We start from the raw sequence: 23,915 nt of genomic DNA, 5'->3' as shown, positions 1-23,915 counted from the left end.
CAGCGCCAAATCCCTCTCTCCACGTCTCCCCTGCTCTGATAGTCTCGAACTCTGCCACGGTGCCAGCTAACTTCAGAAAGTATGCTGAGAATCATACCGGAGCGGAGGGCATCCCAGGCCAGATCCTCACGCACAGCTAAGTGCTTCTGGAGCCCAGGGGACATTTTAATCAAGGCGTGTGGCCCCCACGTCAGACAAGAGAAGCTGATGATACAGCACTACAGTGCCGAAATCTATGTCCCAGGAACTTCTCAAGGCCCTCCCTTCCTCCCAGCATCCTCACTGGAATTCCAGAATAAAAGTCCAAACCTGTTAACTGCCCATCTGCATGGAAGCAAGGGCTTCCCTGTCACTTAATCACAGCCAGGAGCTGCCTGCCTGCCAGCCTGCCTGGCACATCATGAAGCACAGATGAGGATGGGCAGGGGAGGCGGGTGCACAGCTTGCTGGCCTCTCCTGCACTCTTAAGTCCTGCCTTCTAGGGACCCCCAAATTCTCACTGCCTGGGGCTGAGACCCTTCAGGTTGGCCATGTTCAGGCAGACGTTCCCTTCTGGGCTCCTACGGTCACTGCCGGCACCCCTCCCCTGCAGACTTCCAGGGCCTTGCTTCTATCGGATTAGGAAACACCAGTCATTCCCGCTCCCGGTTTGTGTCCTGAGTGATTCCCTTTGGTCTCTTTACTCAGTTCCTCAGGGCAAAAAGCTCCGCCCTCATTTTGGAAAGTGCCTGTCTGCAGACTTCCTAGCAGACTCTCTCTCGGGTCAAGAAAGGTGCAAGACTTGGGTCAGTTCCCCTTTTAAAAGAAGGCAGTGACTTATAGGTAATTTAGTTCCCATTTTGATCTTTTGCCCTTGTTAACACATTGCTCTCTGACTGTGCTTGCTTCCCAGGTCTTCTTATCAAATACACACTAACACAAGTGCTGAGGCCACATACCCTACAGCTTTCGAATCTTCCTTATGGATGTTCAGTAGTGCTCTATTTGCTAAGAAGATTTATTTGCTTGGAAAATTTACCCAAAAGGAATTTTCCAACCAAAAAGAGCTCTCTCTTTCATGGCTTTATTGATGCAAATGGACTAGGGCTTGCAGAAAAGCGTTCTCCAGGAATGCAGGCTCCTGGACTGGGCCCTCCTCTCTGAAAAAAAGGCACTAATTTCTAAGAGCGTTTTCACTGGCTGCCATGATACTACCTTTGATTTGGAAAATTGTTTCTTTTGCTTTCATAACCCTATACAACTAGTTTCTGAAGAGATCAAGTGAATTAATACAAGATGGAACAAACTGGAAAATCTCTAGTGGAACGGTGTGTGAGCACGAGACAGAGAGAGAGAGGGAGAGAGGGGGGAGGGAGAGAAGTCAAAAGCGGTCTATTTTCACTATGAGAAAAAGTCAGCACCAGGCTTAAAGGATGATGGATCAGACACTCTAATTATCAGGGAGTTCTAACTCTTGAGATGAGTCACCCGGGTGTGGAAGCCCGTCTGTCTATGGTTCTGGTGAATCCTCCTTCCCCTTTAACTTCGACAACTCTCCCCTCAAATAATGGCCACCGAAGGGAGTATCACTCCCTGTTCTAGGCTCCGGGGAGGGTAATGACGTTTCTCAGATCGTACCAAGTCAGAATTAACACCTACTTCAGATACACCCTATGCAAGAGTGGGCTCTGCCTTTCCCGAACTCTCGGCATTTTCTACAACCCCCAGTAGTACCCGACTCCAGGTGGCTGTGCTGGCGGCAGCTCAGAGGTTTAACATGCGTCGAACGCCCAGAGCTACCAACTCGTTGATTTGTGCGTTAGCCAGTCAGCATCACCCAGGAGGCCCTCTCCCCCATCCTTCTCCCTACCCCCAGTGGCGCCTTTGCTGGGCCTTGCGTCTTTGGAAGGTGGCTGGTTCTCCAGGGAGGTGAGCCAGTCCCAGGCAGGAAAACCAGATTCAGCCTGACCAAGGGTGGCACGTCCTTGACATGGAGGGTTGTATGTGCACGTGTCAGGACAGCCCCAGGGTGGGCTCTGATTCCGCAGACCTGCATGGGGTTCTCAGCTGCAGCCTTTCCAGCAAGGGGACCCTGGAGAAGCTGCTGCCACTGGCTGGGCTTTAGTTTCCCATCTGTAAAATGGTAAGAGTGCCATCTACAAATGCTGTTCCGGGGATTAAATGGGACATGCATGCAAAGCATTTATTTTAGTACATACTGATTAAACATGACCCATTATTAGCGTTATTATCCAATCTGCCATTGTTACAGCAAAGCACAGCCCGGTCCACTCCTCCGGAAGCAGCAGCCTACCCCTCGACACTCAGGCTGTGGTGGGAGGAGGTTTCCCCCAGCTGGCCTGGTAGTCAGTCAGTGTGCCCTCCTGGAGAAGAGAAGGGGCCAGAGCAGCTCCAGCTAGCAGGGGATGCTGAAATATGGACGAACAATAGTCCTTCTGACTACCCTGCCCTTCACTCAGAAACACGCCTCTGAAAATAGAACTTTTTTTTTTCAAGGTAGCATTCCAAGATACCGAAGGAAAATCTGTATTGCATTAGCAAAATAGATGCTATATATTTAAATTGTAGTTTGGTCTTCTTTGCTAACCTTCCTTCTTAATATTTCTGGAGTTTCTAACTTTCAAGAATAACTCAGTCTGCTTAGCAAATTAAGCCCTGGCTTTTCTCCTGAGCCTGACTGTCACAGAAAATTGGGCTACTGAATCTTCAGTGGGAATCCTATATTTGATCTTTTATCTACAACATGCCCACTGTGCAGTATTTAAATCCCTTCAGGCAAAGATACGACTAATTTACCACTTATCCAGGTTAAATATACCTGATTGTATGGCCTATCAAATCATCGTCTATGGGCTAACGTATTCTCATTTCAGTCAGCAGTAGAGAAAAGTCAAAGAATGCTCAATTATTGAAAAAGAGTGTGTGGTACATCAATCATCATGAAAATTTCAATGTAGTTTAGGGCTAATAAAACATTATCATAAAGGCTACCACTAAAACTACATGGTAGTCCCCCAAATCCAGTTGCTATGGGGAGAGGAAGCTCGGGGGTTTTTCTCCTGCCCTGAGCTGCCGGGGCTAAGTGAGGTCACTCTGTAGTCACATTTCTCTGTAAGTACAGCCCTGTCTGGCGTCTGAGTCAACGAATGTGAGAGACTGCCTCTCCTGTCCGAGCTGCACTGTCTGCTCTGTACAGAGGCATGGGGAGCCCGAGCTCCCCCCACCCATGCCAGTAACAGCACCCGCTTCAGTCATGTGCGCGGAACTCAGGACCAACACGACAGCATCTCCTCACAGAGAACCCAGGGGCCACTCCCCAAGTCACCCCAACTCCTGGTCATGGGTAGTGACTGTGAATGGAGGCCACCGCTGAACACACGGATATGAGTCCCAAGTATTGAGGCCAGTTCCATGGAGAAAGAGTGAGAATGGCGACTTTGTCCTGCTCCAACAGTCAGAGCACTTAGAACATTTCACTTTAAGAGCGGGGAAGAAGCAGGAATTTTCCATGGGAGGAACTTCTTGGAGTCAAGATGCCCATTCTGACTTTTCTTAGCAACAGCGTGCCAACAGCCAAGACATCTTACACAGTCGTGAAGTGTAGGACACTGTGCCTGCGTCAGCTCTCTGTCAGCGCTGGGCTCCGCTTCCCTGCCGACTGCTCTGTCTGTTCATCTGGCCCTTCTGGCACCCACTCCCTGCCTCCTCGGGTGCCTACACCCCCACCTCCGTCCCCCACATCTACCTCATTCCCATCACCCAATGGACACAGGAAGTGCTGCTAACCCCCCTTCCCACACAGCAACTCAGGTCAGGGACGTCCCATGACGTCCTGGGCTACATGGCTCCTAAGGAGCAGGGCCCAATCTCACATCTTGGATTCTTGCCTTCAAATCCAAAGCCTGGGGAGTAAGGACCTCACGGTAGGCATATGCCTGACCTTGGCTTTGCCAGAACAGTCCCATCTCTAATGAAAGAAGAGAAGGCACGGCCAGAAGGAGAAAGAAGAGAACATACAATATTCTATTACGTTTAGATGAAGATTAAATGTGGGTAAACATCTGGGTGCTGAGTCCTCTACTGCCATCTCTGGCAAGAAACGCACTGTCTCCATGTTTTTCTTGAGATGAAAGTCTCTTTACCATCCCTGACACCTCGATCTGCAGGGAGTTGTTTTCGGGGCCGCTGTGAAGCTCTTTCTCTACCTGCCTGGGGCCTCTTCTGTTTGGTTCTTTTGGGTGGTCTAAGGGCAGCTGTTACTTCACAGTTCTTAATGAGTCTCCAGGATCTTAATTCATGAGTGGAGGGAGAGCTTAAAACCCCCAGCCTCTGGCCAGTAGGCAAGAGGTGGTTTTCCTGAGAAACCCAAGTCCCAAAAAGCCTGTCTTGATTCCTTTTGGGACATGAAGCAAGCAAAAGGGTAGATGAATGCCCAGCTGACTTTTCCTTCCCTAACACTGTTAGCTGCCCCTCTCTCCTTGATCCTGGAGTAACAGAGCTGCCTTCTCAAAGAGATCCCCTGGCTTTTCCTCCCAGAAGCAGTGGGCAGGAGGCCTGCCTGCTCAGGAGGGATGTTGAGAAGAGCTCCTCTCTTGGCTGTGGCTGCCTCCACAGGGTATGACTGAATGGGTCTGCCATTGGGGCATGTGGTCTGCTCTCCCGCCACTCTGAGCTTCCCCGGGCTTCCAGCTGAACACCCCCAGTCTACCCTCCTGTGGCCAGTGCTCTCTGGGGAGTCGCCGGCACAGATTCACCACTGAAAATGGTGTTGGCAAAGGCACTGCCTTTCAGCCAGGGGAGGGCACATCTCCCCCAGCCCTCACTAAGGGCACAAAACATCGGGTTCCTCAGCAACCGGGACATTCAGAGTTAAGAATTTTTTGATGCTACATATTTTTAGGCCTTTGGACAAGAAGAAGTTCTTGTACAATTTAAGAATGATGTGGATGAGGAAAGCCCCCTGAATGCTGGGTTTTTCAAAGTGTCGCCAAGCAATGGAAGGGGCTCTGAGCAGGCTTCGTGGGAGGCTGGGGGTGACTTCTGGCTCTTAATCCTCACCAGGTGACTGCTCACAAGGCTCCTTTAAGTCTTCACGATCGAGACAGAAACCTTAACGTCCACCAGAGTTTTCTGTGACAGTAAAGTAAGGTGATTAACAGAAAGCTTTAACACTGGCTCCTGCAGACTTGAAGATAGGGCATAAAAACTTTTGAGAGAAGCAACGTAAAGGAGAAAAAGAATGTGTGACAAGAGTAGAAACCGGAGGTCATCTCCTCTAGCCATTACAGGACTTAGTGCAAGTGAAGGTATTTGTCTGTGTACGCAGACAGGTCTCTGTCCCACGAATGCTGGCCAAGTAGCTTCATGTGGCAATATCCACAATTGGAGGAAAAGAAGGGACAGGAGAGCTTTTCAGTTAATGTGTCCTGATCCTGCACACCGAACCAAAAATCGGCGTGGCAAGCAACAGAAGCCCTAATTAACAACAGATCCTGCTCCCACCCAGCCTGGTGCTGCCAGCTGCCTCCCTGTCTGCTCCCTCCCTGACCCGTGGTGCAGCCCCTGTCACTAACCCCGGGCTGGCACCCTGGTCCTCTCCTTCTGAGCTCTTCCTGGGCAGGCTACTTAACCCTGAGCCTGGCTTTCATCTGTAAGAGAGCACACCCAGCAGCCGCCTTCTGGAACTCCTGTCTTTTTTTCCTTCTGTTGATTTTTTCCCTCTTCTCCTTTTGCTCATCTATGACCCTGTCTCTCTTTCAAAACCTCTTTAAAAGTCATCTCTACTGTAAAACCTCATCCATTTCTCTTTACCCTCAAAGTTTTCTCTGAATGGTTCCCCACCGAGGGTAATTTTATCACACAGTTCTAGATGTGAAAGCTTTGTAAGCCATAGAGTGCTCAACACCTAGACGTTATTAGGATTCCCTCTCCTCAGCACTCACATCACCAGTTCAGAGGCTCATTTCTTCAGTCAGCATTGTTTTGTCCCTTCTGCTGGCTGCTCATTACTGCTCCAAGCATGACCCGGCAGCCAGCAGCTTCGGTGTCCAAGTCCTGACGGTGCCTGCTGAATCTGAATCCAAACTCCCTGCCTGTCCAGGTGAGTTCTATGTACATTAAAATTTGAGAAGCATGGAATTCGACATTAAGGACCTCAAGGGTACAGATGGCATGGAACTGCCAGAAAGCCCTCCAGAACCTACAGAGGCCTCTGAGCTGGTGTTATATGGGCGGCAACAGTCTTGTTGAACTTGCCCTCAAGAATATCGCCACGTGACCGGTGGTTTGCCAGCAATAAAGCTAAAAGCCTGCCTACGTCTGCTGCATATGAATGATGATATTTACAGGAACAGACGTCACCTGAGATTTCTTTATATTAAAAGCTCTAAAATCACATCTGCATAAAAAACACAGAAGGGTTCGTTTAGGATAACTCATTATCAGGCTGAGTGCTTAAGTCCTTGGCAACTGGAAGGAGAGTCAGTGAACTGCGTCGTCTCTCTTAAGAGTGAACAGCCCCTTTCCCCAAAGCGAGTTCGTGTAAATCACAGAGGCTCCCTATACTTCACAGCTGATGCCTCCTCACGTTACCAACGCTGCTGAACATTTTAATGAAGCTCAGAAACCACAGGTATGAAAGGACAGCTGGCCTGGGACTCCCACGGCCCACGTTTGGTGCCTCTGCAAAGTCCTGACTGAGAAGAGTGCTCTGGACACCTGGGGCAGCTTCCCCTCTTCCCAGGACACGGCGGTCACGCTCCCCATCAGCAAGATTAATTTGGGACTCTAATTGCTCTATCATATAATCCCTTCCTAATGATTAGCAAACCATCTCCCAGAAAGGCTAGGCCGAGGCCCAACAAATGAGCAAATAAACCGGGCTCAACGCATCCCACCAACTGATCATTGTTTAACGTTAGCTCTTAGGGACCTGGTCTTATTTAAAGAGAAAAAAAAGAAAAGGCTCCATTAGAAAAAAAAAAAAAAAAAAAAAAAAAAAAAAAGAGGCTGAGTACGTAGAGATGGGAAAGCGGGTTGTGGGGTTAGATCCAGGTTAGAGCCCAGCCCAGTTAGGTGGCCGTAGGCGAAGCTCCTGGAGCCTCACTGTTCCTCCTTTAAAAGGGGAATGAAACCACCTGTTTGGTGCCTCTGCAGTTCACTTGAGAGGACGCACACGACGTTCTAGAGTCTAATACCTCACCCAGTCTAAGAGCTCGGTAGCCCAGGGCACATTAGAGGTTCTTGCTCTGCTGTGCGGCTGGCTCGCTGGCTCCCGTACCACGCTGCAGGCCCAGCCCCAGCGCGAGCCGCCCCCAGGAGCTTCCTGCTCACCTTGATCATTTCTGCCACGTAGCTCTCGGGCCCGGTATACTCCGTGGAGTCCTTCACTTTCACCAGCACGATGAAGCACAGATAGTGCCACATGTTGTGTTCCTCCTTGATGTGCTCTTCAAAGGTGACAGTCTTGTTGTCGAACTTGTCTCTCTCCAAGCCTACAGAGAGACAGAAAACCGCCGGCCCTAAGTGAGCAGCCACAGAGCGGCAAACTCTGGGAGATGACCGCCCGCAGGGGAGGCTGTGGCTCTAGTCCCCTCTTTGTGCAGAGCTGGATTCCGTGGCCTCCTCCATGCAGTCCCTTTTACATCCCTGCAGGGAGACCCAGAGTGCGGGGGAGATGGACCTGGGTCTGCAGCCCACCTGGGCTCCCCCCCCCACCCCGCCCCTGTCACTGTTTAGTTTCCACATGCCCTAGTGGCCTTGTCAGGGAACGGGGGTGGGGTGGGGGTGGTGAACTTTAAACACATTTTGAACTTTAGCTGGTAAGTTAGTATTTTGCAGAGGTCTGGGCAAGCCATCGTGAAGCCAGTTTCTATGGATTCCTGGATGGAGTAAGGAAATATATGATGTATAACAGGAGCCACACTTCTCACTGTCAAAGAAGGGAGCCCAAATATGGAAAGGGAGAAAGAGAAACACTGTAATGGTGAAATGGAATAAGAGATGGGTATGAATTCATCCTTTTTCACATGTATGTAAAAATCAGTGCAGAAGTGTGTGGCATGTGGTTATGTGCACACAAACCCCCCCCGTGTGTGCAGGTACATGTCTACTCTACATCTGTGTCCTCATAAGCCCTGGGAGCAGGAGTACAGCAGCACGAATGCACACACCTCATCCCCAGATTGTAGCTTCTAAACACCCTTCTTCACTAGAAAGAATCAGGGCTTTTTGGAAAAATGGGCGATGCCAGGGCTGGGTCAGGGAGTTACAAGCTCAGCTTGAACCTGGAATATCTCACAGCACTAAGAAAGGAAGGAAGTATATAAAAAATTGTGGTGACATGACAAAACAGAAACCAGCCTGAAGGGCAGGACACTTCTGGGGCATTCTGAACATCAAAACAAATAATGACATTAAAGGATATAACCTAATGGATTAAATAAAAATACAGGAATCCGTATTGTCACAAATACGAAAGTATTAATACTTACCTACACGAGAAAAGAAAGTTCTTCCTTAAAAAGCCAGTTAACAAATGTAGAAATAATAAAGTAAGAAAATCATCACTGGGCAGCCATCATACTAAAAGAGCCAGGCAGAAATCATCAGTGGACGTTAAAGCTAGTGGATTAATATTTAATTTGAAGAATAATGGGATATTTACATGATCTCAAAATATCTCCTTATAAAATGATTCCTAAATACAAAGAGAAAAAAACCCTAAGCTTTAGTGGAGAAACCTGGCAGTTTCCACCTTAACCCAAGTGACTAGAGTTAATATCACCGGTTAGAGGAGGAACAGGCATCACATGCCTCCTGAAATGATGCCCTGAGAGTAAACACGTCTTTGATGTTCCTACAAAAAATGCATAACCCCAATTCTACCATGAGAAAACATCAGAGAAACCAAACACACGAGACACTGACCGAACTCTTTAAAAATGTCAACGGAGGCTCAAGAGCCATGACAACGGAACGCTCCATGACCTGGGCTTCCACTGGTGATAAAGGGCATTACTGGGATCAAGGGTGATAGGAACAGGGTCTGCAGACGGAGTGGCAGTGTGACCTCTCTGCTAATTCCCTCATCTTGGTGACTATACTGCATATGTGCGAGAGAAGCTTCTTGTTTAGGAGATATACATAGAAATATTTAGGGATCAAGGAGATCACGCCAGTGGATCTCAGACTGTTCGAAAAACTGTGTGTGCGAACAAGCCAGTGAAGGAAGAGATCAATATTTGGGGACTCTGGATGAAGAGTAGACATTCTTTGTATTGTTCTTATTTGTATTGTTACTTTTCTGTAACTCCAGAATTGTTTCAAAACAAAAGGCCTGAAGTGGTTTTAACGGGGCAAAAAGATTTAGTTTTTAAATGGAAAATGCTCATTTTTTTGGAGTAGATGTACCAGCAGGAAATTTCTATATTCACAGTAACCATGTTAGGAATAATTGTGAAATGAGCACTCAGCTACCACATTCCCACGTGGTTGGTTTCCATTTCTATGCACCTCCCTGTGGCTGTACCGACGATGGTTTCTTGGGCACCCCATGCACCCTCTACCACTCACCACGCCTACAATGTGCGGGGTCTGTGCTAGGAGCGCTGCACGGACTAGCTCTCTAAGCCCCATGATAATGCACGGAAGGACATAACTATTATACCTATTTTACGGACGGAAAATCAAAGTACAGAGAATGAAGCGACTACCAAGATTATGTGACCCGTAAGCAGCAGAGACTTACTCAGAACCCAGGTCTGAGTCCTGAGCCCAGGCTCTGAGCACAGTCACCACACTGCAGGCAAGGAATATTCTTTCGTCTGATGCCCGATACCATTTGCAGTGGAGACCTCCACAGCCTGGCTCCGATGAAAGATCTCCAGTCTAGTTAAACTTAGCAGGGGACCAAGAGATGCTCTGCAGCCTCCAAAAACGAAAGTCCCCCAGACACATTCATTTCAAACCATGTGCGGTTCCACGTCTGCCACGGGAACCTTCAATCCTGCAGACACACTGGCCCCAGGAACTGTGGCTCCAGGTCCCTTGGCTGCCAACACCCCCCAGCAGAAGGGAGGCAGGGGAGCGGCCCCCCCCCAGCACCAGGGGCCCAGTGGCCTGAGGAGGCGACAGCACCTCCCTCGCTGCCCAAGGCCTGCACACAACCCCTCCAGTCCGTGGGGCCGGGCTTTCCTGCGACAGCCGGGCCCCCACACTCACCGCAGATAAAGCACGTGGTCTTTAAGATCTCCTCTTTCTTCTGCTTCTCGCTCCTCAGGTCAGCAAAGGTGTCGATGATGACCCCAAAAATCAGATTAAGGACGATGATGATGACCATGAAGAAGAACAAGAGGTCATAGATCACTCTAGCAGCAAAGAGGGGCTCCTAGAAAAGAGGTGTCTCTATCAGTGAGGTCACCCCACAGGTAAACTTTGGTCTGCAGGGCTCAGGGGAGGAGGAAAAAGGCTGCAATGGGCCCAACCTTTGTGGCTCTCTCACCCTACAGGTCTGCTCTATCACAAGTTCAACTGGGCAGCACACCTGAAAAGTCACAACTTTGTCTCTTTTCACACCCTTTGTACCAAAGGTTGGTTCTGCTGGTGTTGCGTGGTGTGTGCATGAGAGCCACTCCCTGGCATCTAAGGGGTCTTGGGCGTGTATTCACAAAGGCTGGACCCGGCTGGGGGGGCAACAGGCATTTCCGTGCACTGAGCAGAGAGCGGGAGGTCCCCCCTCCTCAGGGCCCCTTAGATGCCAGGGAGCTTGCCCGCTCCAGGGGGTCAAGGGAAGGAAGGATCCTCAGGGAGCCAGCTCTGCTGTCCCGGTTTTCTTTTTTTTTCTTTTTAAAGATTTTTATTTATTTATTTGATAGACAGAGATCACAGGTAGGCAGAGAGGCAGGCAGAGAAGCAGGCTCCCTGCTGAGCAGAGAGCCCTATGCGGGGCTCAATTCCAGGACCCTGGGATCACGACCTGAGCCTTAGGCAGAGGCTTTAACCCACTGAGCCACCCAGGTGCCCCCTGTCCTGGGTTTCCACATGTGATCTCTGCTTCGGGCTCTGTCCCCCCGCCCCGCCCCCTCTGCTGTCCCTTCCCCTCGGATCCAGCTACCTCTTTGGATGGCTTCCTGAGCACGTCTCCTACTCCGCCCCCGCTCCTCAGCCCGTGACTCAGCACCGTGACGATGCACATCAGCAGCGTCTCACACGTGTGCTCTTTGTCTTGCTCCGTCTCTTCCGCAAGGACCAGCTCTGTGAACATGGTGAGTAACAACAGATTTACAACGTGTGGGCAAAGACCGACCATGGTTCCGAGATGGCGTTCCCTGCGTGCCAGCTCCCCAGCTACACACAGGAACAAGAAAGAATTGTTAAAACTAAGGAATCAAGTGTCACATAATTTCTTTCAAAAAGGTGACGTTACCTGGGACGATTATGTTTTCTTCACCAACCCTTGCTAGTTTCTCAAGCCAAGTCAGAATTGCCTTTCCCTAGATTAAATCCAAGAGAATCCCTATCCTTTTCAGATTTAAACTCCAGTCCCAGCTCTGAGCAGGCACTGGACCTTAGATAAGTTGCTTAATACTGTGAGTCACGAGTATCTCATCTCTCAGCTGAGGGTAATCCCACAGCACCCAGGCTCCTCACTGGCTAAATCCAGCCACATTTTACAGCAGGCCCCTGGTTAAATGGCTTTGTATTAGACACTGTCCATTCCTAATCATTTTTGGAGGAAGAACCATGTCTTGCTGCCTGTCTTGTTCTTTTCAGCAACTGCAGGGAGAATGGTCTTGCTAAAACAGATCTTGTCGTATCGCTCCCCCATCCCGCCTCAACTTTTTTTTTAAAGATTTTATTTACTTGACAGAGATCACAAGTAGGCAGAGAGGCAGGCAGAGAGAGAGAGAGAGAGGAGGAAACAGGCTCCCTGCCGAGCAGAGAGCCCGATGTGGGGCTCGATCCCAGGACCCTGGGATCATGACCCAAGCCCAAGGCAGAGGCTTTAACCCACTGAGCCACCCAGGCGCCCCTCCCCCCTCAACTTCTATTCATTTTTTGGGTAAAGTTTAACCTCTTCAGCCTAACATGTAAGATTCTTCGTGATCTAGCCTTTTGTTGACCTCTCTGGCTTCATTTCTCGCTACTACTATTTCTCATGATCATTATATCCTTCAACACACTATATTCTACTTCCAAGGTTTTAGACACCTTATTCCCTCTAACTGGAACACCTAACCCTCCTCCATTGTCCAAGATTCTACTGTTTTAGTTTAACTACCACCTCTTTGGTGATACTCTTACTCCAGTATTAGGCCAGGTGCCTATTTCTGTATTCCCTCCTTATTCCTAGCATTTAACATACTGTCTAATAATCCCCTAGGTGCCTGCCTGCCACCCCCCCCCCGATAATGGTGTATCTTAGAATACAACACAGTCCCTGGCAAATAGGGGCACCCAGTAAATAGTGGTGGAATCAACCAAGCAGGTGTTTTCTTCCCACATAGCCTTCTTTTCCCTTTATCTCCTTCCTCTCTCCCAGCCTCTCCCCTCTCCTACTAGCCTTGCTTCTGAAGAGTAAATCTGCTTCCAATATCATGTAAGCCATCCCAGCTTCTAGAGAAGCCTAACACTAACACGGGGCTTAAGCCTACAAGGTCCTACCTTCTTTGGGTGCCGGAGAGGAGCAGTTTTCCCCAGTCTCCACCCTACACACGTCAGAGTATAGGAACTCGCTTGCCAAACTCTCTCCGGCTTCTGGGAAAGAGAGGAAATTTTATGATGAACAATCTGGCAGCATATGGTTAAAATGTTTGAAGTCCCCAATTCACGGCTGATTAAACAATTCTTTACATAAATAACACCCTACATTCCTGCATATAAATTCAAGGCAGAGATGCAATTTACACTTTCATTTGGTGATCTGGATGGGAAAGGAGCCAGAAATGTCAATTCCTGTAGGCTTACTAGAAATATCGCACTTAAATAGCACCTCTCCAACTTTAAAGACACACAGCTGAAACTCTTCGACAAATACTACTGTACGTACAGACTCCAGCAAGATTTAACCAAGTCTGCGCAAAAAGCATCAGCGAGCAGGAGTGGAAATCTAAGGTCCAGACCAGTTTAGTTCAGAACCCTAAGATGGTTGGCAGTAAATTTCACTTAGTGTCAACTTGGAAGCTGGAGTTACATGCCAAGAATGAAGCATTTGGGAGAAGAAGGCTGCCTGGCTTAGCCAGTGATAGTAATTCTAGTTTGTTCCTTAGACTCAGGGCCTCTGGCTACCTGATTAAAAAAACAAAACAAAACAACCCAGTAACCTTTTACTTAATGGTGTTAAAATATTTTAATTGAGACAAGGTACACTTGGGTATCACTCAAGTATATGATCATTTTATTTCATTTTCAAAAGTGGAAATGAGTTCTGTTTGCTCTCTATAAAAATAATGTAAGCTGTCAAACTTACATATAGTGAAAAAAGACAAAAAACAAACAAACAAAAAACCCCACAACAACAACAACAACAACAAAAACAAACAAACAAAAAAACCCAGAGATAACCATTGCTGGGGGGAGGTAATATTCTTCCATATTTTAAAAGACATATATGAGCTTTTTCATTTTTTAAAAAAATATGTGGATCCTATTATAGTTATTACTGCAATTTCCCACCACAGCTTTGTGAGTGCTTTTCCTTGAAGCTTTACAGAGATGGGCCCTGTCTGCAGGGGGATGCCCCCCACAGGACCATACTCTAATGGAACATCCTACATTTACACTGGTTCCACTTTCACACTGCAGGGAAAATTCTTCCATATACATCTGTTTCCACACGAACATGCAGCAGGTTTTTCCTTTAAGGATAAATTCCTAGAAGGAGATTTACCAAGCTAGAGGGAGGCGTCCCCCTATGCTTTCAATACATAGGGTCCAATTCCTTTTAAATGAGTTGCATTAGTTTAAAATATGACTTTAGTGAGTAAGTTAAATGTAGGCTCTGGACCCTTACACTCAGTATCACACATACAATACCACCCTTGGAATAAAGTGAGAACCAAGTCCTGGAATCAGAATTCATAGTCTGAGTGCCAGGGAGAAACCTACATTGCTAAAGTCATCGTTCTCTTTCATTCACCTACAAGCAAGAACTGTCCTCTTAACGTTAAAAAGATCCGAAGATCTCAAACTCACCTGGAAGAGCGGTTTCATTGGGCAACCTATCTACTTCCAAGATAAAATCATCCTTGAAGAAAAGATAGCCCACTATCGAGAACAGGTAAACCAGGATCAAAGCCAGAACTGCTGTCAAGATGATGGACCGTCCATTGCGAGTGACACTTTTAATGACATTAAGCAGAGTCTCTTCTCTGTATACCAAATCAAAAAGCTTTAAAAATGAACAAAGAGAAGACAATGGGACAGTTTTAAGAAGCCTCTATGTTAGATGTACACAAAAATCTCATAATGAAAACTCGATTTATAGAGAATTTACCCTTTTAGAAACAAACACAAAAGCATTCTACTATTATCTTAACACTTTATACTTGCTTGTCTTCCTGAAAACTGAGATGGGGAACATTAGCATAGAAAAGGTGGGCAGAGGCAGCAGTAATTTCCGGTGGGACTCAGACAGTTGAGAGGTCCTGGGGATGGAGAAAGTACAGGGTAGTTCAGCGAGCTTCAGAAGGAAAAGGAGAGCAAAGGATGAGGGTCCTGGCATGTGTCCGCATAGGCAGTAGTAGCTGAGTTTCTGCTAAGGGCCAGTCACTCTGGATACAGGATTGGACAACCCTGGCCCTTGTCCTCTGGGAGCTTGGAGTTCCACAGGGAAGGCCCCGTCCAGCAGGCAGCAGGAGGCAGCAGGGATTCTGGAGTGTGAGGTGCAACCTTAGCTCAAGCACAGGACATCAGGATGGTGAACTGGGTTCTCGCTCCTTCCCCCCGAGCCTCTGTTTCCTCATCTACAGACGGGAGGACAGGGAGCTGCTGTGAACCACAGCTACATAATGGATACCGTGTCCGGGAGATCACAGCCGCGCGTACGCGCTGCGTGCACACAATAAATAGTAATGATTATTTCCTGATGGAGGGACTGGGCCCGGGTCACGCAGCTCATGGCAGGGATCCTGGTGGTAGTACACACCGGGGAGCCTAAGCCCTTCCCATCTCCCTAATGTGTAGGGTGGGGTGCAGAGCCCCCTTGCGAGATCTGTGGGCTCACAGTCTAGGCTCGCCCTCTGCTAAGAGACTACTTGCTCTTTGCAAGAAGTTGGCCTGTAGGTACTTCTAGGAATGCGATACAGATGGCTGGTTTTCTCAGATATTTGGCTGTGGGAAGAGTACAGAGCTGTGGAGGAGAGTTCTGTGGGCTTTTTCTTGGAGCAGGGGTTTAGTTTGGCCTCTGTGCTGACACGGACTCTTCTGAAGTTCTGCCTCCACATGGCTTTGGGGCATGAGTGCATAGCCAAGTGAGTCAGGGGACAAGGGTTTGAATCCTGACTCTGCTTTTAATTTGTCGTCACATGTAGATCAAACCATGTAACCTCTCTGAACTAGCTGGTGTCCAAGTCCCTTCCAATTTATAGTTTTACATCTGAGTTCATTTTCTGGTCAATTACCTCTTCTGCCTCCATAAGGCCAATCTGTGTCCTGAGACCTTGGGCAGGGCACTGGGTATAGTAGGAGACTCGAAGGGAAGGAAGCAAGAAAGAGGCGTTCGGTCAGTATAACAGTACAAAAGGCTTATGTTGCTGTTGCAGTGGGTTAAATATTTTCCAGCAACCTGCCATGAAGCAGCGAGTGAGAGCAACTTCTGACAATACACAAATGACATTTGTGTTCTGGGGGAGGACCTGTAAGACTCTGTAGCCACCAAATCATTGAGATGGCAAGTGATTGCTTTTTTCACTCATCTGTGATTTCTGACTTGAAGACAATGGACAATCATTGCTTTATAAAGGAAAAACTTTCTTCTAATTGGAAAATTACACACGTTCAATGGAGAAAACTTTGAAAACACAAAAAAGCACAAAGAAAAACCAAAATCACCAATAACCCCACCATATACTCAAGTTATTTCTTCTGCAAGGGCTACACTGGAAAAATGTGATACAATATACCATAATCCTGGCATATGGTCAGCCCCTTTCATCAAGCAATCATGAAAATTTCTGTATCAGAAATGATCACCTAGAATGTCCCTATACAGAAAAAAACCTCAATTTACTTAGCCAAAATATTTATTTATTTATTTATTTTTTTTACAACAGTCAAGATGTTTCCAACTGCACGCCATTAAAAATGATGCTGTGATAAACACCTTGCGCCTTGCCTCTATACATACTTGTCTGGTTATTTCTTCTTGGAGAATTTCCAGAAATGGAATTATTGGGTAAAATGTTGCAACAGAAACCTATCGCCCCATTGCTTTCCAGAAAGGCTGTACTGATCCACGCCGTCAGGGGATGGGGATGGGGGCCACGAACTAGAGCATGCGGTCGTAAGACCTGAACATGCTTAGGCCTTTGAACCTTTCCAAACATCACAGGTACAGCTTGGGATCACACTGTTGTTTCAATTAGCATGTCTGTGTTTAGCAGTAAGGTTGGACATTCTTCCGTGTTTACTGACCATATGGATTTCTCCTCCCGTTACCTGCCCATCCGTGAACTTGACACATTTTCATCTTGGGCTGTTAACGTTTTCTAAGGACACATTTGGACGCAGGCTCCAGACCAGGTTCAGCCAGTCCTGGCCCCCACTGTCCTTTTCTGGTCTGCTGGCAGGGGCTTTCATAACCCCGGAATATGTGGCTTTTCCCTGCTGGAGGTATCTCTCCAATTCCCTTCTGTCACAGGTTTTAGTACTTTGTCTGTGATTCTCGGTAAACATATTAAACACTACTTTTGATACCAAAAGTAGCACGTCACCTGAGACCACACGTCACGGGCATACAGGAGGGGCATCTAGCCACCGTTTAGTCTGATCCTGGTGAGTTCTCTGAAAGCGAGCTGAGCCCAGGTGGCACCGACAGCTCGGGGTTACTGCTTCTGTGACAGAGGGAGAGACGTGAAAGCAAAAATGCGAACTGCCCTGGGAAATACCAGCCGCACCGAAGCAGGGACTTTTTCACGAGCTCAGATGAAAGGCAGTTCAGGGCTGGGCTCACAAGCTGACTCGGCAGTCACCAGAGCTCAGCTCCTCTCTGGTCTCTGGCACTTAGTGGGTGACTCTGGGCAAGTTACCTAACCTCACCAAGCCTGTTTCACCATCTGTCACTTGCAGACATTGTCTCAGAAGTCGTGGTGAGAGACTGTATAAAAAGGGCACATGGGGGAACATTCCCTAAATGGCAGTAACGATGATCTTGTAGACCGTGAGCCTGTAAGGGCAGAGAGGATACTGGTTTGTCTCACTGTAAACAACAGCCCTGCATCTAGCTCGGGTACCAACCAGCATCACAAAGGACCAAAGGCAGAGGACTTGAAGGTGCAGGCAGGGAATGAAGCCAAAGGGACGCAGAATGTAGGCGAAGTCAAACCCTCCCAGGAAGAGACGGCGCTGTCTGAGGAAGAATCTCCTGTGTCTTGGGAGAGATCCGTCAGAGACCTCCCACTGAGCTCTGCCTCCTTGCTGGGGAGCACCCGGGGCTCCCTGACTCCACACCCCGATCCTTATCCAGGGGCATTACTGTAGGAGACAGAAAGGCTCAGAGGTATACAGTCTGCTCTCAAGATTTCTGATACAGAGTGACCAAAATAGGCCAAATAATGGCAATCGCAAGTACATCCAGAGACCTCTCTGCCTAAAACCTCAAACTATAGCCAGACCTATTTTAAAATGAGGCAAAACAATCCATTTCCCTCAGCCTGCCAACATCTACCACTAATGGAATGAGCTAATCCTGATGACCTGAATGGTGAATTCTTGATGGTGTTTTGGATGGCAGAGGAAGTAAGCGATGACAAAGACAGTAATAATAGCTAGAATTGCTAAGCATTTCTTGTGTGGTAGTGCTATTCTAAGGCCCTGACATGCACAGCTGCAGATAATCCCTGTGGCAGCCCTGGAAGGGGGACAACTTGTTCTCATTTTGCACATGGGGAAACTGAGGCACAGAGCCAGTGTGTCACCGGTCCAGAGGTGACATGGAAGATACCTCCCAGGAGAGTTTTCCTCACTCTACCCTTCACAAATAAGTCCCTCACTTTAAGTCAACATGTAGGCTTGGATCATTTTGTAGGCTTGGATCATTTTTTATCCTTACTAACATTTTAATTCTTCTGGTCTGGTTATGGATCATTTTGCTTGCAGACAGATCAGTTTCATGCTTCCTGTCATCTGATGTAGGTACAAGGCAAAGTTTTCTTATCTACAACTCTACAGGTCTAGACTCCCTCTAATGATGGGAAAATAAGTAGCTATTTGGTCTATAATTTAAAAACCTGCTCAGGAAGAAGGTGACTGAACCAACTCATTTTATAGACTATCAAGACATTAATCACTTGAATGAGATTGGAACAAAATAACTTCCAGGGAAAAGGTCTCCCGGACCAATAAATCTACTGAGGTCACTGTCACGGATCTTGGGACTTTGAAAATAGCTCCTCCTCTTACTTCGTTACTAAATGTTCTCCCTGGGAAGCAGATCCCATGAGAACTGTCAGATGATGACAGTCTCAAAAACATTCTCCTCGGTAAGCGCTGGCTGAGTCCAAGAAAGCAAGAAAAGCAAAGATGCATGTGGAGGACGCATCCCCTGATCCAGACAGCAGGTGCTGTCTACCACCGGAAAGTAAAAGGTCCAGCGTGGACGCAAGCACACACCTGCTGATCTTCTACCAGCTGCCCTGCTCCCTGGGGGGCTTCCTTCTCTAGATCTCGGAAATGATGCACGTGACCTTCTCAGACCAGACACACCAATCACCATTAAAAGGAGCGGTCTGTGAGGAGAGACACGGGACACTCCTCGTTTTCAACATGTAAAATCTTTCCGTACCAGGAACTCACCAGCAGACTGTAGAAGAACTCGTGGACAAAGAGGCCCATGGCGCAGATCAGCAGATACAACAAATGGTAAAGGAACTCGACATCCAGAACCATGGCTCGGTAGCCTCTGGTGAATGTTCCACAGTTGCCCACAAAGCTCATTAGAAAGATGATTTTATTGCAGACCTGAGAATAATGACAGGAACAGCCAGATAAGCACAGACCATGCCGAACGGCAGACTTCGTGACAGCCGAGGGCCATTTTCACGCAATGGTATTTCCGCAACAGTGCCCAAACGAAGCTTCCTTTTGCACCAAGTGCCCAGTGAACCCGCCTAGAACCATTTTGCAGATCTAAGTCATATCGTTACTTTGCTTTTCAGGCATATTACACAGTATGCGGTACTCAAATAACTTCATGAGCAACAGTAATCAAGTGGCATTTGTATATGACAAAAACAAAATTAACACATACCGAAATTATGATTTTCGAAATGAGATATGAATCATTTCTAACATTCTTATATGAGTTAGTCAAACACAGAAGTCACCTCAATCTATGAACCCTGTGATCAGCATAAATAAAAGCATTTTCTGAATTTCTGTTAAACATTCTGGGCATTATAAGGATTGTAATTTAATGAGAAGCAGTTAGTCCTTGTCTTTCACTGCTCCTGAATTCGTAGAGGAAATAATTTTCTTGGGGAAGAAAAAGTAAGGGACTTCAGGATGAGTTGTTTCCCTGCCCTCCTTTTGGGAATACTAATTTTTCTTCGGGGATTCGTCCTTTCCATGTGTCAGTCCTTGGAATCTGCAGGGGGTGGGGGGGGGGAACCCCAGTCAATCAGCTGTTCTATTGCCCTGGCAATAAGGATCGGTTCAGGGCTAGTCACATGGTCCAACAGAACCCGTGAGACTCACTGAGAGCTTTTCTGGAACTGCAGCAAAAGACAACTTTATTGCTTCATCCTGACCTTGAACCTAAGAGAAAGTAAGCTTTGAAGCTGCTGGCCTCTGTCCTGCCATACCACAGCGCCTCGGAGCACAACCGATGCAGAGCCCAGAGACGGAACTAGATCCTGAGGCCACTGTCGGGGCCCCTGTATTCGGCAGGCCCTGAGAGCAGGATCTTCATCTCTCAGACCCACGAACCAATGCATTTTCTCCTTTGGTTCAACTGGCGTGGATTTGGTTTTTTAACACTTGCAGCTGGAGTTTGATCTACTGTGTAATACCGTCTACCTCTAACAGAAACCCCATGCCTCCAAGTCCATCTCAAGGAACACACTGACAGAAAAACTCCGATGAAGAGAAGGCTGGAGAGAAAGGTTTTCGGATGTACTTGGTAAAACCGTCTTCTGCTCCCCCAGCTGCCTTGGCCGTAGGTGCTGGGGGAGTCCTGCCAGTTAATCCGGCAGGTCCGTGTAAGGGAGTTTCTCCGCAATCAGGTACGTGAGGAAGCCAACACCCACAGGGAACAAGAGGCTTTCTCAGGATAAACATCCAATCCCCTAGTACTTGTTCTCTAATATCCTACCCGTCACTAGTCCAGGATCTCTCACTGGGTGAGAAAGTACCATTGACTCTGGATGATCTGTGCTGATGGGGTTTCAGGAAAACAAACAAAAGGCCACACTCTGGTTAACATGGCAGGACCTCAGACATGCCTCGGCCCCCGGTGTCTCATCCGAGCAATTCGCTTTACTTCAGTCCACTCTCCCCTTGAAACAACTTCTGCCCTCGTTTCCTCCATTGCTTCAGTAGCACATGTGTATTCACGGTCTTGGCCTGGCATCCCCACCTCCTACCGACCCTGCTTAATGAGTCTAGCATCTGGCTTCCGGCCCCACCTCTCCCCGTAGCAGCTCCCCTCCAGTCTGCAAAGGACTGAGCCGGGGCGCAGGCGGCAGTGTCAGCCCTGAGCACCTAATCCCAGCTCCTGCAACAATACAGCTCGGCAGGCCACCCCCTGCCCCCAGCACTCTGGTGGCACCTGGGTGCCAGGATACCACCCTGTCCCGCTTCCCCAGACCTTGCATATCCAATGCTCCTTCTCTGTCCGCAAGGACTCTTTCTCTCATCTCCTGTATGCTCCATGTGAGTGTTCCCCTTTTCTCATTCTGGTTATTTATTACAGTTATTACGGCTCTCCCAACCCAGATGTTACTATAAATGGTAATTGCCTAATTTGAGTCTTTCCCCCAACAGATTTATGTTAAAGAAGAGATGACTGTAAAATGATTAAAGCCCAGAGAAAGGAAAAAAAAAAAAAAAAAAAGCCCATAAGACTACAATCTCTGAAATACTGAGTTTTCCCTTTTGTTTTTTTGTTTATATTTCCTTCTTAATGATACCTACACCAGTGAATGATACCTACTTTCCCTATGTAACACTGATCAGTCTTTGTCACTCCGGTCATACATTTCCAAATGCCATAGCTAACATGAATGGTTTGCCCTGTCATCTCAAGCCTAGTAAATCAACAATTTAAGTGCATTTTCACCTTGAAAATTAGCTTTCTGCATGACTTCACTTTAGTTTGTTGCATTATTCTTTTCCTAGTCACCTGTGACTGAAAATTTGGAGTTGGGGTGGCCTCCTTCATCACCCCATCAAGACAGTAATACCTTCTTGACCTGGAGAAAAGGCTTTGAGGTGTGAGGCTCTGACTCCAGCCCCACAACACATGACCCTAACCTTCGCAGCTCTGACATCTGTACCTTCCTTCTTCCTTCCACATTATGACCAAGACCCAGGATTGTCACACCTAGTCAAAAGCTCTGCTTGGCGTGTCCAGAATGGTCCTCCTGCCTCTGGTCCTTCCCACTTGAACCCACATAACATGCCACCACATGAGGGTATTTTTCCAAGAATACTTCTTTGTATATGCCATTTCTTTGCTCAAAAAAACTTGAGTCATTTCCCACTACTGGAATAGTTTTCCAACCTGTATTCTACAACATTAATTCCAAGTGCTACTTAAAATGTGGGCAAGTAAGTTTAGGAAACAGAGATATGTGGTTTCCCTTTCTTGAAGATTCATAACCCTTATCACACATGTTAAAGTCTCTCAGAAATCCGACAGTATAAACCCTTTAATTTTGTTTAACCCAGCCTCTCCCTCATGGATTTGACCAATGAACCTCTTTCTCACCTAAGACTTATCAACGTGGAGCGTTCTTTGGAAACACTTCCCTATAGGACGAGGTCCAGGGCCTTCTCCTACCACACAATGCCCTGGTGACCTGTGCCGGGAGCAGGTGCTGCGTGTCCCTCCCTGAACCACAGCGGAGGGGAACACTACTGCTGGCTGTCTCTTGAGAGCGTCCTGGGCCCTCTCCAGTGCTCTGGCCTGTGTGGCTGACAGGAGAATGCTCTTCCCAACCCTGTTTTCTGGCCTGGTCCTGGCCATTCTTCAAGGCAGAGCTGAACCCCAGCCTCCTCCCCCGGAGCTTGTCAGCTTGAAGTGGTCCCTTCTCTCCCAGTGTCCTTGCTGTCTTTACCATCTACATACCCATTTGGGGACATTTATTGCTGCAATGAATTACTCTATTAACCTTATTTTGCAACACATTTTCTATTTCTGTACAGTAACCTCAGCTTCCTGATATGCTTGGGGCAGAAACCTCTGGAAAGCAGGTTTTGATCACTAGACTCCCTCCCATGTCCAAACCTTTTGCTTCCTTTCACCAGGACACCTCTCGTATCTATGGTCCTGCATCGGCTATCTGTATTTCCTCAGAAATCCCCCTACGTGTGCAGGTGGCGTCTAACCCTCAACTACCATGGAAGAGACTTCTAAATGTTCCCGCTGACTTTGAAATAACCCTGATTCTTTCTTTACCTCTCTACCTGCTCCTCTTCTGTCTGAACAAGTCCTCCTGCCTCTTCTCCTGGCTCTGTGTGGTCCCCACCAGAAGTGGGTGTGCTGTATTAATATTTGACCGTTTGATTTATACCATCAATATCTGACCATTCAGCTAAAATCTCCTGTCCCTCCAAACCTCTGACCTGACTGGGAAAACTAATTTATATCTCCACTGCTCTCCCTCTTCCTGCCTTACTCCTGGGAGGGATATTCCCTAAAAAGGAGACTGTGGATGCCCGGGTAATAGATTAAGAGGTTCACTGTACTGTGAGAAGGTTAAGAGGGAGACGTCCACCCACACAGCTCTTGCTTCTGCTTTTCTAACAGCTGACCTAACCAGTCTTTGGCTGTACTGCAAGCCCAGGCCAAGATCCCAGGAACCAGAATGGAAGGCACTCCTGTTTGCATGTCAACAAGAATGAGGCTATGAAGTTATTCATACTTACATTGAAAGCTCCCAGAAGAAACAACGTGGGTTGTAATCCAACCGAAAATATCAACCGGAGAATTGTGGAAGCAATTAAGGCCCGGATGCCATGGGGCTTGGGGAGGGCAATGACAATGGCCAGAGAGATGAGCATGGCTGTCCACAGCAGTCCTGACCAGTGTGGCTCCAGTGTTCCTGGAAAGACAAGGCAGGGCTCTCAAAGATCAGTGCTTTCACCGAGTAAGGGGTTATGGACCAAAATGACACTTTCTGCAATCCTCCAACTGGCCCTACTGTCCAAACTCTCACCTCCAGTTCTGTGCCCCAGATGTAACATCACACATCCATGTTTTCTCACCTCCAAGCCTTGACCCATGTTCCTACTACCTGGGAAATTCTTTTCCCTTTCCTCTTCATCCTAGGTTTTAGCTGAGATGTCAACTCGCCCAAAACCTCCCCAACCCCCTTCCTTTTCAAACCATGCCAAGTGCCCCTCCCTCTCTGGGTTCTCCGTACCCACTCCAGTCATCCCTACAGAACACTATTTTCTGGTGGTCAGTTCACCTGTCTTTCTCTCCCCTCCACCCCTACCCTAACTGCCCTCCCCCCCCCGGTGTATTCCTCCCAACC

At 47.7% G+C, this 23,915-nt stretch overlaps 1 protein-coding gene across 3 annotated transcripts in view; it reads right to left on the bottom strand.

Annotated features, from left to right (window-relative positions):
* ITPR1 (inositol 1,4,5-trisphosphate receptor type 1) overlaps positions 1-23,915 on the bottom strand; it is a 327,538-nt gene that overhangs the window by 19,389 nt on the left and 284,234 nt on the right. For all 3 annotated transcript variants that reach the window (XM_032867448.1, XM_032867446.1, XM_032867447.1), the window contains 7 exons: positions 23,305-23,480; positions 19,012-19,176; positions 14,194-14,389; positions 12,664-12,756; positions 11,114-11,253; positions 10,222-10,387; positions 7,333-7,493 (listed from right to left, as the gene is read on the bottom strand). In XM_032867448.1, the coding sequence (XP_032723339.1) occupies positions 7,333-7,493; positions 10,222-10,387; positions 11,114-11,253; positions 12,664-12,756; positions 14,194-14,389; positions 19,012-19,176; positions 23,305-23,480 (1,097 nt within the window). The remainder of the gene's footprint in view (positions 1-7,332; positions 7,494-10,221; positions 10,388-11,113; positions 11,254-12,663; positions 12,757-14,193; positions 14,390-19,011; positions 19,177-23,304; positions 23,481-23,915) is intronic.

This window comes from Lontra canadensis, unplaced genomic scaffold, assembly GCF_010015895.1.
Source record: "Lontra canadensis isolate GAN:19392208 unplaced genomic scaffold, GSC_riverotter_1.0 scaffold34, whole genome shotgun sequence".
Lineage (NCBI taxonomy): Eukaryota > Metazoa > Chordata > Mammalia > Carnivora > Mustelidae > Lontra > Lontra canadensis.
This window is presented reverse-complemented; position numbering and strand designations above follow the sequence as displayed.